This window comes from Rattus rattus, chromosome 10, assembly GCF_011064425.1.
Source record: "Rattus rattus isolate New Zealand chromosome 10, Rrattus_CSIRO_v1, whole genome shotgun sequence".
NCBI lineage: Eukaryota > Metazoa > Chordata > Mammalia > Rodentia > Muridae > Rattus > Rattus rattus.
Window position 1 is genome coordinate 69,673,577 of NC_046163.1, and position 14,460 is coordinate 69,688,036.

The 14,460-nt window shown below is 44.6% G+C and overlaps 1 protein-coding gene across 1 annotated transcript in view; it reads left to right on the plus strand.

Annotated features, from left to right (window-relative positions):
• Ints7 (integrator complex subunit 7) overlaps positions 1-14,460 on the plus strand; it is a 54,045-nt gene that overhangs the window by 7,973 nt on the left and 31,612 nt on the right. Inside the window, exons 4-5 of the mRNA XM_032914808.1 lie at positions 2,938-3,075; positions 11,125-11,171. Coding sequence (XP_032770699.1) covers positions 2,938-3,075; positions 11,125-11,171 — 185 coding nt within the window. The remainder of the gene's footprint in view (positions 1-2,937; positions 3,076-11,124; positions 11,172-14,460) is intronic.

The window sequence follows — 14,460 nt, forward strand, 5'->3', positions numbered from 1 at the left end:
GACATTTTTGAAACCCAGATAACTAAATTATTGGTCTCCTTTTTGGGTTTTTCTGCTCGTATAGTCCTCTTTTTAACTAGAAGATGCAGGAAATCATCTTTCCTGAGTTTGCTTTTTTCTGGGTCAAGCCTAGGTTCAGAATTAGTCCTCCTTCTGCCTTTTGATTTAAGTTGAACATCATGTGATGTTTTAGTCAGTTCTTGGGGCTAGGGATGTAGCTGATTTGGTAAAAGTTCTATCCTAGCACTACTGACGTTCTGGGTTCAATTCCCAGCACAGCGTGATACTGGGTGTGGTGGTGCACACCCGTAATCCCAGCACCTGGGAAGCTGGGGCCAAGGGATCAGGGGTTCAGGGTCATTTTGGCTACGCAGTAACTTTAAAACCAGCTTGAACTGAATGAGACACCAAGATGTCATTGATTGTTACCTTTGAAACCATCCAGCAAGGCAGTGGTCACTCACGAATTTAATCTCAGCACTTAGGAGGCAGAGGCCAGCTAGATCTAGAGTGAGTTCCTGAAGAGCCAGGCCTATATAGAGAAGCTTTGTCTCGAAAAAACTAAACGAAGGAAAACAAGACCACCCCACCTAGCTTACTTGAGGCAATGGGTTCACTTCCCAACACCACAGAAACAGATAGGGGCTGGGAGGGTGGACACAATAACCAACCGGGAACTTAAAACTGAGACACCTAGTGGTAGCACTGGGGAGGCAGAGGCAGAAGATCTCTGAATTTGAGGGCAGTCTGAGCTACAGCAAACTGCAAAGAGACCCTCCCTATCTTTCCACAAAACGAAAAGTTGAAGATTGATCTCAGTAGTTCATTGATAGAATATTGTATAAAAGAAAGATATATTAATACAGAAGGTGACAGTGCTAAAAAGATTTTAGGGTTTTATGTGTACGTGTGAGTGCGTATTTGTATGTATGTACACATGCATGCCTGGTACCCTTGCAGACCAGAAGAGGGTGTCCAGTCCCCTGGAACTGGTGTTCTGAGAATTGTGAGCTGCTGAGTGGATGATAGGAACTGAGCCCAGGATCTTTGCAAGAGCAGCAGGTGCTGGCATCCACATTAGCTGGTCCCTGTCAGTGAGTATAGTATCGTAGGTTCAGAAAAGGTCTCAAGGAACATTGTCAACAGCGATTATTTTGGGAGGGGTCACAGAGTTAGGGACTCTGTCTGAATTGTTTCCACAAGCATGCATTACTTGAGTTTTTATCAGAAGCAACTAAGGAGAATAATAGAATTTTAAAAAGTATACTTTTCACATCATTTGGAGGTAGTTTGAATATTTTGACAAGGTATAGGCTCATACTTTAGTGTTTCATTCTGTGCATAGCCTGTATTTCTGAGTTCTAGCAGTTGGGCCTTAAGAACTGTTGCTGCCAATAAAATTGGCAATTTCTAGTAAGTTTTCAAAGAGATATATTTTAAAGACAGACTACTGCCTTTTAATCTTCAACAGTACTACTCAAAACAAGAAGCACCAAGGAATTGTTTCTAATGATGACCAATGGAGTTGTGCCTTGTTATATCACAGTAAAAAACTGCCCACCAGAATGTGTTGCAGTTGGCCTACTCTGATTCTTTCTGGTAGAGTATTAGACTAATAATAATTTATTATTTCTTTTGAGAAATTATTAGTTTCAAGTTTTCCTTATGAAATTTAATATAAATTAAAAGAATCCATATTATTTTTCTTTGTTTTTTGAGATAGAGTCTCATTGTGTAGACTGAACTCAACTCTTAGAGAGATCCTCCTCTGCCTTAACAGTGCTGGGATTAAATGTGTGCACCACTATGCCTGGCCATCTGTCTTGTTTATGAGGAAGTCAGCTACTCTGTGTAGTGAATTTCATCTCTGTAAGGGAACAAGGTGAGGTGTGTCAGGTCAGAGGTCACAACTGCCTAGGATACTGTAGGAACCCGGTGGTCTTAGTTTCAGTGGTCTGCAGCTTTCTGAAGTCCATGGCTTCCTGCAGAAAGGATTTCTCAAGCTCTCTGTGGTTTCAATTTAAACATTTATTTTTGTTTTCTAAATATATATATATATATTTTTTTTTCTTTTTTACTTTTTTTTATTGGGCGAGTGAGTGAGCGAGCGAGCGAGAGCTCTTTCACAGAAGTCACATTTGGGGATTCAGTTCTTTTCTTTGACTGAATTCAGAGACTGAACTCAGGTTGTTAGGGTTGGTGTCAGGCATCCCATTGAGCTGTGTCTGGCCCTGTATTTTCTAGACTTTATTTTCCTCACTGTTGCAGAAACTGGCATGAGCTGCAGGGGGCATCCTCCACCTCTGGGAAAATCTTCTCTTGATATGGTTGATTAAGAAAGCATTATGCCAGTGTTTATTAATGTGTGTGGGGGAAGGTGGAAAGTCTGTTTACTTTGTGATTCTGCTTCCTAGCAGGTATGTTGTATTCCTGATACCTTGTTAAAGTAGACTTCTTTATGCAACATTGATATCGAGATGCTTTAATAATTTAAAAGTTTTCTTCTGGGCTCTGATTCCTGACCTGTACTTCATGATGATTTTTTTTGGAAATATTGCTGTACTTGTCAAAGTCAGGGTAAAGAGAGGATGTAGCTCAGTGGTGGAAAGCCTGACTGACATGTGTAACAGCCCTGAGTTTAGTCCCCGGGTCTAGAGGAAGAAAGGAAAAAAGGGAGGGAGGGAAAGAAGGAAGGGGGGAGGGAGGGGCAGGCGGGCAGGAGAGAAGGAAACTTGGCTTTTGCTGTTTTAATACTTCTGATCTACTTAAGCATACAGATACGCTTGGATTTGAGTCATTGCCGGATTCCTAAGGCTAATCATTCTTAACCTGAAATTTATAGAGTGACCTAAACTTTTTGGGTTGATAAGCTAGCTTGCCTTCCTTTTCCTGTCCTGATTTTGAATTAAGTATACTTCTATGCTTTTGTTTCTGTAGGATGTTGGGAAGTCTGGCGTCAATCATCCCTGAGAGGAAGAATGCCCACCACAGCATCCGTCAGAGTCTGGATTCCCATGACAATGTAGAAGTTGAAGCTGCTGTCTTTGCAGCCGCAAACTTCTCTGCACAGTCAAAGTAAGCATAGGTCTTTTAGTGATTTGACTCTTGCAGGGAGTTTTGAAAGAATAACTCGATGTCTGTGGTCACTAAGGTATATAGAAAGGTGTAAATAATGAATCGTATTTTCCAAGAAGTTATATAAAATGTTGGGGGAAGAATATACAAATGTTGATCCCCAAAAGACAAGGTTCTCATAGCCTGGTTTGGGGAAAGAGCCTTTGGTAGCCTTCCATAAACACATCCATGACCCAAAATTGCTACTTTCTTATTGGCTTTGGCACAGATAATAATTTAAAATGAAAACTGACTTTGACATGTTCAGGATCTTAGAAGTGTGTGTGTGTGTGTGTGTGTGTGTGTGTGTGTGTGTCTGTTCTGTCTGTCTATGTATGTGTGCACATGCATAAGTGCATGCATGTATGTGTACATGTGTGTGGACACTAGAGGATAACCTCAGGTTTGTCATAGCTCTGAGTTGATATTTGTCTTTTTGTTTTGAGACAGTCACTGGCCTGCAACTTACAAAGCAGACCAGCCAAAAGTTCCAGGGATCCACCTGTTTTTGCCTTCCCTGATGCCAGTTTATATTCTGAGGGTTAGGAAGACTCAGATGAGGAAGGTGTTCAATCACAAGGACCAGCTCCATGTGGTAAACACGTTTTCCCACAGAGGCATGTGACTAACAACAGCTGAAGTGAACTCACTCCTATCTGCTATTCTTGAGAGGAGCACAGAACACATTCCAAGAGCAAGCACTCAGAATCCCCTCACATGACTCCATTCTTGGACTGTGTTTGGTTTTTAAAGTGTGTGTTTTGGAAGTTGAACTCAGGTCCTCAAGCTACACGGTTACCAATTGAGCTATGTCACCAGTTGCATAGTGTTTACTTATTGTTTCTGTTTCTGTGTGTGTACACCATATGCATGTAAGCACCATATGCATGTAAGTGCCTGTGAGGCAGGAAGAGGGCAGCAGGTGCCCTAGAGCTGGACGTACAGGCAGTTATGACCTTGTAGATTCTTCTGTGAGAGCAGTCAGTGCTCTGAACCACTGAGCCATCTCTCCAGCCCTATGGTTTATCTTGCTTGCTGAAACTGTCTCACTGTGCTCTGGCTGTCCTGAAACTGACTGTGTAGACCAGGCTGTCAGAGACTCTTCTGCCTCTGCCTCCCAGATGCTGAGATTAAAGGTGTCAGTCACTATACCCAGCCCAGCCCCATAAATTTTGAAATAGAATGTTGATCATGGTATTATTATCATGGCTTATTTGTAGTAAAGAAATGTCACCCCCAGACTGGACTGCTTCAGAAACGTATACAGTATCTGATTATACCTAACTCAAGTCCTCTCATTTCCCCCAGGCCCTCAGTGTGTCTCTGTCTGTGTTTATGCCCTTTTTTAGTCTTTCAGTGACTTGCGTGTGAGCAACCTCCACTAACTCCTCAGCCAGGGGTTGACTCTTGAGCCCCTCTCCTGCCACGTTAGAATACTGAGGACGTGACTTAGGTGGGTGTGTGCAGGTGTCATTGGCTGCCTGAACTTACTTCACACCACTTCCTATCCTTTGCCTCTTACATTCTCCTTGCCCCTCTTCCTCCTTCCTCAAGCCTTGTGAGGTTTGATATAAAGTGTCCCATATAGGACTGAGCATATGATCTGTTAGGAGAGTTTTAATTTTATAATCAGATAAGTGAATAATTAATTTTGCTTAAGCACCTGTGCAAAATTTGATAAAATTTGAAATCCCCAATTTTATTTCAACCTTAATTATATGTAGGTTCTCTTCAAATATTCTTATTATACCTTCAAAATTCTAGCAGTTTTAAACTTTACTGCTCAAAATTTTAAGTGTGGCAGTAATGGAGAATAGTGTGTGTGTGTGTGTGTGTGTGTGTGTGTGTGTGTGTGTGTGTGTGTGTGTATGTGTGTGTGTGCGCAGAGGCCAAAGTAAGTGTCGGCCTACTTTGAGTTGGGAGTTCAGGTTATTATAAGCTGTTGTATGTGGGTACTGGGACCCATACTCAGTGCTTTTGGAAGAGCAGCAAACACTTGACTACTGGACCATCCCCATTGCCAGCTTTTGTTGCTCCTGGTTTGTTGTTGTTGCTGTTGTTGTTACTGAGTGTGAGGTAATCATACACAGAGAACTTGTATTGTGTAGGACTGTGCTGTGAACAGTTATCTTCTGATTAACACTGTCAGGGTGACTGTACATCCAGTGGATCCAAAACAGTTTTCTACGTTCAGTTTCTCAATTTGTATAAATAGATAATTTAGTGATTAAATTTACGTATGAGGATCATCTTTAGTCCATTTCTTCTTGCTGTTATCAGAAACTGATTTTACTTTAGCTGTGGAATTTCTGATCCATCCGGGAAATGATGGCGCATATCACAGAAACTGCTTGTTCGTTTTTTGGACCTGATGCCCATTAATAGTATGTGGTGCTGGGGATGTAGCTTAGCTAGCATCTACAAGGTTCTGGATTTGAATCCCAGCAGCACAGACACAGAATTCATGTAGAAACTGTGTTAATATATTACCTGTTGTGTAACTTTTCCTGTGGAGGCATAAACAGACATTTATTCACCCCCAGATTGGACACTGTTGACAAACAAAAAATATTTCACAGGGTAGATTTTTGAGATTGTCTACAGGAGGATGAGTGAGGGATTGCTTATAAAAGCATAGGTGACTCACAGCTAGCTGTATCAACCAAAAAGTCCACCCCAACATGAGTGATGATTTAGGAAAGCTTCATCCCTGGAGCATCCTGTACTGGAGCCAGTAGGAAATCCTACAGGTTTCTGCTTATATAACTGTGATGCAAAGCTTGTGAATTTTCTGAGTTTCAGGAAGTTCCTGATACTTATCAGTTGTGTACCTCCTGAGCTTTGTAAGTTTTGTTTACTTTTTTTTTTTTTCTTTTCTTTTTTTCGGAGCTGGGGACCGAACCCAGGGCCTTGTGCTTGCTAGGCAAGCGCTCTACCACTGAGCTAAATCCCCAACCCCGTTTTGTTTACTTCATGGGTCCTAAGTAGTCTAAGGGACAGACTGTTTCAGTTTAGAGGATATTACTATACAACATTATTCTTCAATAATATATATTTGTTTTTATTATATAGTACCAGATTAGTCTCATAGGAAAGCCTGAAGCATTATGTTTCAAAGTGTTTATTAAGAAGATACATAATTTTTGTATCAGTTTTTATCTTTCCTTGGCTTGAGATCATGTATCTCCACCAACATTAGTGGGTTTCTGTTATTTCTTTCAGTTCTAGGTCTTGCTGAAATCAAAGTAACTGGCCAAATGCAATTTAAGATTTTATTTAGTCAGGCATACTGATATATCCGTTTAATCCCAGAGCTCAGGGGACAGAGGCAGGAGGATCTCTGAGAGTATAAGGCCAGCTAGTGCTACATAGTGAGAACCTATCTCAAAAACCAAAAACAAGGAAAAAGGAAAAAAAAAACTTATTTAATCTATTCTGCCTCTGTGCTGCATTTCACTTGCTCTGAAAGGGTTAAGATGGTGTATTGTAGAAGAGCTTGTTCTGGCCAGCTCCAGGCACTTTCACGGGTGCAGTGGACATAATGGGTGGTTTCATCTTCAGCCACTAACTAAAAAGAGCTGTGCTTTATTAGAAAGGAGTGGGGCAGCTGACCAATGGCTGTAATGCAGGAAGTCTGCTCTGGACTGTTGGCTGGGTATGACACAGAGATGGGGGATGGGCTTGTTCAACTAGTACATAGATGACTTTCTTTAGTCTCAGCAGTTTCAGTAGTGACACCAAGAATTTATTATTAGACCAAAAACTGAAAGAAAAAAACCCAAACACACAAAGCAGCAGGCTCCTACTCTGCATTTTTAGGCCCAAAGAGCTTAAACCAGATTTTTAATGTTCTGCCATGTTTCGATGTAGTTGGTGACTGTCCACTGTCCTTGCTCTTGAGGCAGTGGGCCTGGGAGAATGGAGCTGGTAAGTGAGGACTAAAGTCCCGTGCACTAGCCAACTTTATTCAGAGCATCACAGTTATGGTTAAGAGGGTTAAGAAAGGTCACCTGAGTAAAGTCTTAGGAGTTCAAGCCACATGTGGCAAAAGCATATTTTCCATAGAGGCATATAAAGGGTACTTAATTGGATAACATCGACAAGCCATAGTGAGTAACTTAAAGTAAACTCCAGTACACCTGGGAAGAGCATGAAAACACTCCAAGAACATTTCTGGTTTTTTGAAGAAAAAAGTCGCCAGACACTTGTCTTGTTTTCTTGCAGTGTTCCTATAAGCACTCAGGATTCTCCTCATAGGACTCCATTCTTGGACCATGTTCCGACAATCCACCATGTCCAGATACTATTCTGAATATTAGTAACAAGAACAAAGTCAGAGTTCTGTTAGCACAGGTAAAATTAACTACTGCTGTTGAAGTGGCCACAGTGGGCTGCTCGAGCAGGTTGACGAGACCTTTCCCAAGATGGCTTGGCCAAGGCTGAGTGTTGAAGAAGCAGCTCCTCCTTACCTTCTCCTTTGCTGCAGGAGTGGGGCTCGGACAGCATCTCTCAGTGTAGCTCAGGCTGGCTTCACACTTGAGATCCTCCTGCCTTAGCTCCTGATTACTGGGACTGCAGGTGCGTCCTGTCACATCTGGTCTGCCTTTACACTCAATAAAAATGTGTGGAAGATAACTCACTTTACTAGAAATTTAGGAGCTAATTTTTAAAATGTGTATCCATTTTAAAAATAACAAATCCAAAATATTTTAATGTAAAATATCTTTATATAAAAGTGTTTATTTTCTAAAAACAAATGATCTTGTGAGAAAAGTGACCTTAACAGTTTTTTTAAACATCTTTAAGGCCTAGCTAAATTCTCATTCATTTGCTTCTGCACTAACATTATATTGATTAAAGTACATGAAGAAAGTCCAGTCTCCCACAGATAGCAGTGGAGAGAGGAGGCTTATGAAGCTGTCTCAGGCTCGTGAGGGATTTACTACCTTGTGTGGTCTGTTAGGAAGCACTGGCTCCCTGCCACCTTATCAGGCCTGCATGTGAGAGCACCGCACCCGTTAGTCAGAAAGACTTTAAGGGTTAAACGTTCATGCTCACGGTAAAAAGTAACTTTTGCTGACAGCTAAAGTGCTGTAATTGACATAAAGGATTCTCGGTTGTTTGCCTATGTTATCAGCTGACTTTAACTCATCTTCCGTAGGTAGGCAGGTCTGAGTATCTGTGCCCAGGAAAACATACCATTTGCATCTTAACCCTAACATTTGGACTGGTACTGTGTCTGAAGAATATCACTATGTGTTTTTTTAAATTTAATACAATGAGTAATTTCAGTTTTGCTAAGAACATTATATACAACTGCGCTTGTGTTCTCTTTGTGTGTGTGTGTGTGTATGTGTGTGTGTGTGTGTGTGTGCGCGCGCGCTTGTGTGTTTGTGTTCTCTTTTTAATATGAGTTTACAGTAATGGAGAACACATGACCCGGGACAGTTGCTGCCATTGCCTTGATTCTTGCTACCTCATCTAGATTGTTACTTAGTGTTCCTTCACCAAACATGATGGATGGATGGATGGATGGATGGATGGATGGATGGATGGATGGATGGATGGATGGACGGACGGACAGACGGACGGACGGACGGATGATGCCAATGTCATTGTACCTGGATAAACTTTGAAATTGAAGTAAACGTTACTTAACACACAATGTGTTTGTTGTCAGGAGTTCATGTAAAAGAAAATATTCTGTAATTAGATGGTACTGATTCTGGAAGGCTGCAAACCCCTCACTCCAGCTGTAGGCTGGTAGTGCTTGACTTCTTCAGTAACTGTCAGCCTTTCAGCTCAAATGTACACTTGCTTGACTGGGGCACCCTTCCTTTTAACCCTTGCTTGAATGTTTGTGCACATATGTGCCTGGAGCCCACAGAGGCCAGAGGCTATCATTGGATCTCCTGGATTGGAGATACAGGTGGTTGTAAGCTGCTGGGTAGGGTAGGTCCTGGGAACTAAACCTGGGTCTTCTGCAGTAGGAGCTGGAGTTGTCAACCACTGAGCTATTCTTCCAGAGCACAGTTGTCTGTTGCTAAATACTCAGCCTTTCTGTTTGAATTTGAGTCAATTGTCTCAAAATAGTAGTTGAAATGCCATTGGCACCTTAATTCTTTTTCACAAAGAGTTTTGTTGAAAGACAGGAAGTTAGTGTCTTTACAAGGAAGACAGTAAATTAGTGTCTGCACAGCCAAGGAATTGTTTTTCCTACTTGGAGTTTGTAATTCTCTAGACTGAGTCAGGAATTCCATCTTTTCAGCATCTCATCATCTTGTGTAACCACAGGCTGAGGAAACAAGTCTTTCTCTTTCAAAGCAATGATTTTCCCTTAAGTGTAACAAAAATACTTTGCAGATACATTTTCTTAATTCTTTTTATAAGAAGGTATTGTTGCACAAACAAAAGTTTGAGAAAACATTTCACAGTTTTACCACAAAGCAAGACAAGGTATGCCCTGCTGTGAGAATTTCTCCCCGGTGGGACCAGGCCACACCTGCCCATCCGGGAAGTTCCCAGGACAGCTGACAGCTGAAGTGTTGTAATTTTGAGGAGCCATTGAGCTCAGAGGGCTTCCTCGCAGAGTCTGGGTGAGTGAGGGCTTGTTGACAGGAGTTTGTGGCACCTTTGGGGCCACACTGAAAGCCTTCATCCAGCGTGTATAATGGTTTCCCCATACCTGCAGATGGGGTCCCCTTCCCCTGATCTCCCCACATGTACTGTGGCCCCTCCCAAGGCCACGTGCAGCTAGGACAGACTGATGGGAGTATATAGCATATAACTGATGGGAGTGGTGACTGGATACTCAGGCAAGCATGCCATGGCCTCCCTGTCCCTCCTTTCTATGAGGGAACAGAGTCAGTCAACAGGTCCACTTGGGCTCTTCAGAAGCAAGCACAGCTAAATTCATGAAGATGGCAGCTCAGTGGTGCTCAGTGGTGCTGTGCCACCTGTCAGGTTCTGCTTTACACACGGAAAACTGCGTGTGATACCAAAATCTGACTGACAGGGAGGGCATGCAGATTAGGATAGGCAGTCTAAGATAATACAATACTCAAGGAACTCAGCACGCGGGTCAGTCATAACAGTCATATGTCACACTCATTGCCTAGGACATTTCTCAGACCAGGATATAGCTTAGTATAAGGCTTGCTCAGTGTGTGTGGAATCCTCGACTTGATTCCCAGCATTACACATAACAAAGAAAATCTAGAAAACAGAAGAAAGCACACATTACATTAGCTGTCAGGAGATGAAGTCCTCATTGCTGGTGTATAGAGAACTCGCACTGACTTGAGGTTGGCAGGATATTTCTTAGCAGCAGCGAATGTTTTATTTAGGCTCGTATTGAACTGCAAACTGTATGTTACGTCCTACACATCACTAGTGTGGCTTTGTAAGCCAAGCTATGAAACATTCTATTCCAAATGTTCATTGGTATTGGATGACCATCCTGTTAGAATCAGAAAGCTGTGTGTCTTTGAGGCCGTTTGGAGTAAGAAGAGTCGGTCTACACTTCTTTCCTGCTGGTCTGGTTGCTGTTCATTGTCAGAGCTTGTGTTAGCTGCATCCTCAAGCACGGGTGGAATGGGGGCCTTGGTTCTTGCTAAGGCTCAGGCTGAAGCAGCACTGGTTAGCATCTCTCCCTCAGAGCAGGGCTGGAACAGGGCTTCCACAGCCCGCAAAGTCTTGGTTGTAATTGAGTATTGATGCTGCTGTAATTGTGTTCTTTTCACTTATAAAACTTAATCACAGCCTGGCAGTGGTGGCACACACCTTTAATTTCATTACTTGGGAAGCAGAGGCAGGTGGAGCTCTCTGAGTTTGAAGCCAGGCTGGTCTATAGAGTTAGTTCCAGGACAGTGAGGGTTATACAAAGAAATCCTGTCTCAAAACAAAACAAAACAAGAACCAAAACCAAAAAACCTCAAAGCTGCCTTAATCACATTCAATTCTTTGATTTTTCAATGTTTTTGCCAATGTTTTAATTTTCTCTTTCCGAAGGGATTTTGCTGTGGGGATCTGTAACAAAATCAGCGAAATGATTCAAGGTATGTACATTTTATTTGGTGCTGTGAAGAGACTTACTAGTTTTGTTAATAATGTTTGCTCCTGTTTATTAGGTATATACTGTGTGCTAGTCATTATTTAAAACAATACTGAGTATCTTCTGTGTGCCAAAAATGCCTGGTACTTAGGGTCCAGATATAAAGCAAGACCAGTACTGTCCTGTAACCTAAGGTCTAGTCTAGTGAGCCTTAGACAGATACTGACAGGATGCTTCAAGTGCTGCAGGGAGACTGGCAGGGAGAGTGCCAAGCATGGAGGACTTGTCCTTTACCCAAGTTGATGGCAGAGCCCTAATGACATGACATGAAGGAAGGAAAGGACGTGGCCTGCAGAGAGGGGAGCAGTGCACGTAGGAGCTTTGCAGGTCTGTCAATAACATCCGCCCAGGGCTTTCCCCTGCAACTAAGATCAGGCCCCCATCAAGTATCACGACCCACGTTACCTCAGCATCTGTGAAAGGCAGTTACCTTCATAGCACTAGCCGTGTGCAGTTCTCAGAACACTGCTCCCTCTGCCTTCTGAGAAGTGGCATTGCTGTGCTATGCAGCTCGATGTGTTAGATCTTTGCACACAAGTGAGATGATGGACTGGAGCCGTTTGGTCTTGAGACTACAGCTTTTAAGCCCTGTGCTGTCTTGCCTCTCTAGACTATGGATTTCCTTAGGGTATTTTCACTCAGAGAACAAGAGACAAATGCAGTTTTAGCCTGCTTCCTTTTACTCCTTTGTCTCCCTCCCTTTCCCTCTCCCTCCACCTATCTTCCTTCCTCCCTTCCTTCCTTCCTCCCTTCCTCCCTCCCTTCCTCCCTCCCTTCCTTCCTCCCTTCCTTCCTCCTTCCTCCTTCCTTCCTCCTTCCTTCCTTCCTTCCTTCCTTCCTTCCTCCTTCCTTCCTCCTTCCTTCCTCCTTCCTCCTCCTTCCTCCCTCCTTCCTTCCCTCTTCCTCCTTCCTCCTTCCTCCTCCTTCCTTCCTTCCTCCTTCCTTCCTTCCTCCTCCTTCCTTCCTTCCTCCCTTCCTCCTTCCCTTCCTTTCTCCTTCCTTTCCTCCCTCCTCCCCTCTTTCCCTCCCTCCCCCCTTCCTTCCTCCTTCCTTCCTTCCTTCCTCCTTCCTTCCTCCTTCCTCCCTTCCTTCCTCCTTCCTTCCTTCCTTCCTCCTTCCTTCCTTCCTCCCTCCTTCCTCCCTTCCTTCCTTCCTTCCTTCCTTCCTCCCTTCCTCCCTTCCTTCCTCCCTCCCTTCCTTCCTTCCTTCCTTCCTTCCTTCCTCCCTTCCTTCCTTCCTTCCTTCCTTCCTCCCTTCCTTCCCTCCTTCCCTCCCTCCTCCCTCTCTTTCTCTCCTCTCCCTCCCTCTTCTCTCCTCTCCTTCCTTCCCTCCCTCCTCCCTCCCCTCCTTCCTTCCTTCCTCCTTCCTCCTTCCTCCCTCCTTCCTCCCTTCCTTCCTCCTTCCTCCCTTCCTTCCTTCCTTCCTCCCTTCCTTCCTTCCACCCTTCCCCCCTCCTCCCTTCCTTCCCCTCCCTTCCTTCCTCCTCCATTCCCCCCTCCTCCCTCTCCCCCTCCTTCCTCCCTCCTCCCCTCCTCCCCTCCTTCCTCCTTCCTCCTCCTTCCTTCCTTCTCCTTCCTTCCTTCCTTCCTTCCTCCCTCCTTCCTTCCTTCCTCCTTCCTCCTTCCTCCTCCCTTCCTTCCTCCTCCTCCCTCCCTTCCTTCCTCCTTCCTTCCTTCCTCCTTTCTTCCTTCCTCCCTTCCTTCCTTCCTTCCTTCCTTCCTCCCTTCCTCCCTTCCTCCCTTCCTCTTCCTTCCTTCCTCCTTCCTTCCTCCTCCCCTCCCTCCCTTCCTCCTTCCTCCCTCCCCCTCCCTCCCTTCCTCCTCCCTCCCTCCCTTCCCCTCCTCCCTCCCTCCCTTCCTCCCTCCTCCTTCCTCCTTCCTTCTCCTTCCTTCCTTCCTCCCTCCCTTCTCTCCTTCTTTCCTTCCTTCCTTCCTTCCTCCCTCCCTTCCTTCCTCCCTCCCTCCCTTCCTCCCCTCCCTCCCTCCCTCCCTTCCTTCCTTCCTTTCTTCCTCTCTTCCTTCCTTCCTTCCTTCCTCCCTTCCTTCCTCCCTCCCTTCCTCCCTCCTCTCCCTCCCTCCCCTCCTCCCCTTCCCCCCCACTTCCTTCCTTTCCTTCCTCCCTACAACACTGCCTTCCTTCCCCTCCTCTTCCTCCCTTCCTGCCTTCCTTCCTTCCTTCCTTCCTTCCTTCCTTCCTTCCTTCCTTCCTCCCTCCTTCCTTCCTTCCTTCCTTCCTTCCTTCCTTCCTCCCTTCCTTCCTTCCTTCCTTCCTTCCTTCCCCTCCTTCCTTCCTTCCTTCCTTCCTTCCTTCCCCCCTTCCTTCCTTCCTTCCTCCCTTCCTCCCTTCCTCCCCTCCCTTCCTCCCTTCCTTCCTCCTTCCTTCCTTCCTCCCTCCTTCCTCCCTCCCTTCCTCCCTTCCTCCCTCCCTTCCTTCCTTCCTCCCTTCCTCCCTCCTCCCTTCCTCCCTTCCTTCCTCCCTTCCTTCCTTCCTCCCTTCCTTCCTCCCTTCCTTCTTCCTTCTCCCTTCCTCCCTTCCTCCCTCCCCCTTCCTCCCTTCCTTCCTTCCTTCCTTCCTTCCTTCCTTCCTTCCTTCCTTCCTTTCTTTTACTTCTACCAAAAATGGTATTCCTGTGAGGCTAGCTTTGTGACATTATAAACAACATCACTCATTCAGTGGGCAGGTTCTTTTTGGTTTTTGGTTTTTAATTTACTTTGTGTGTAAGCCTGTTTTGCCTGCATGTGTGTCTATGCACTGTGTGCATGTCTGGTGCCTAGGAATGCCAGCGAGAGCTCCTGTGGATCTGGAATTAGAGAAGGTTGTGAGCCAGGATGTGGGTAGTGGGCAGCAAACCCAGGTCATCTAGAAGTGCAACTGTTTCTCTTAACAGTTGAGCTATCTTTCCTACCCCCTGAGCAGATATCTATTAAATGCCTGCTGTATTACTTATAATCATTCATTTTTCCTTAAGGTAATTCAAGGAACGTTTATAAAGGATTTATAAAAGGATAGGTAGCACATGCTACAGGCTAATGTATCCCAACCTCCCACTAGCTTTTATAGCCCTCTGGGGCCCGGGAGGAGGAAGTCAGAAGCAGAACCATCTTACTGGTTCCTACTGTGCCTTTGAAAAGCAGTAAGCTAGACATGGTGCTACATGCCTTTGGTCCCAGTGCTTGGGAGGCAGAGGCTGGCAGAGCTTTGTGATTTCAAGACCAATCAGATCTCTGTATAGC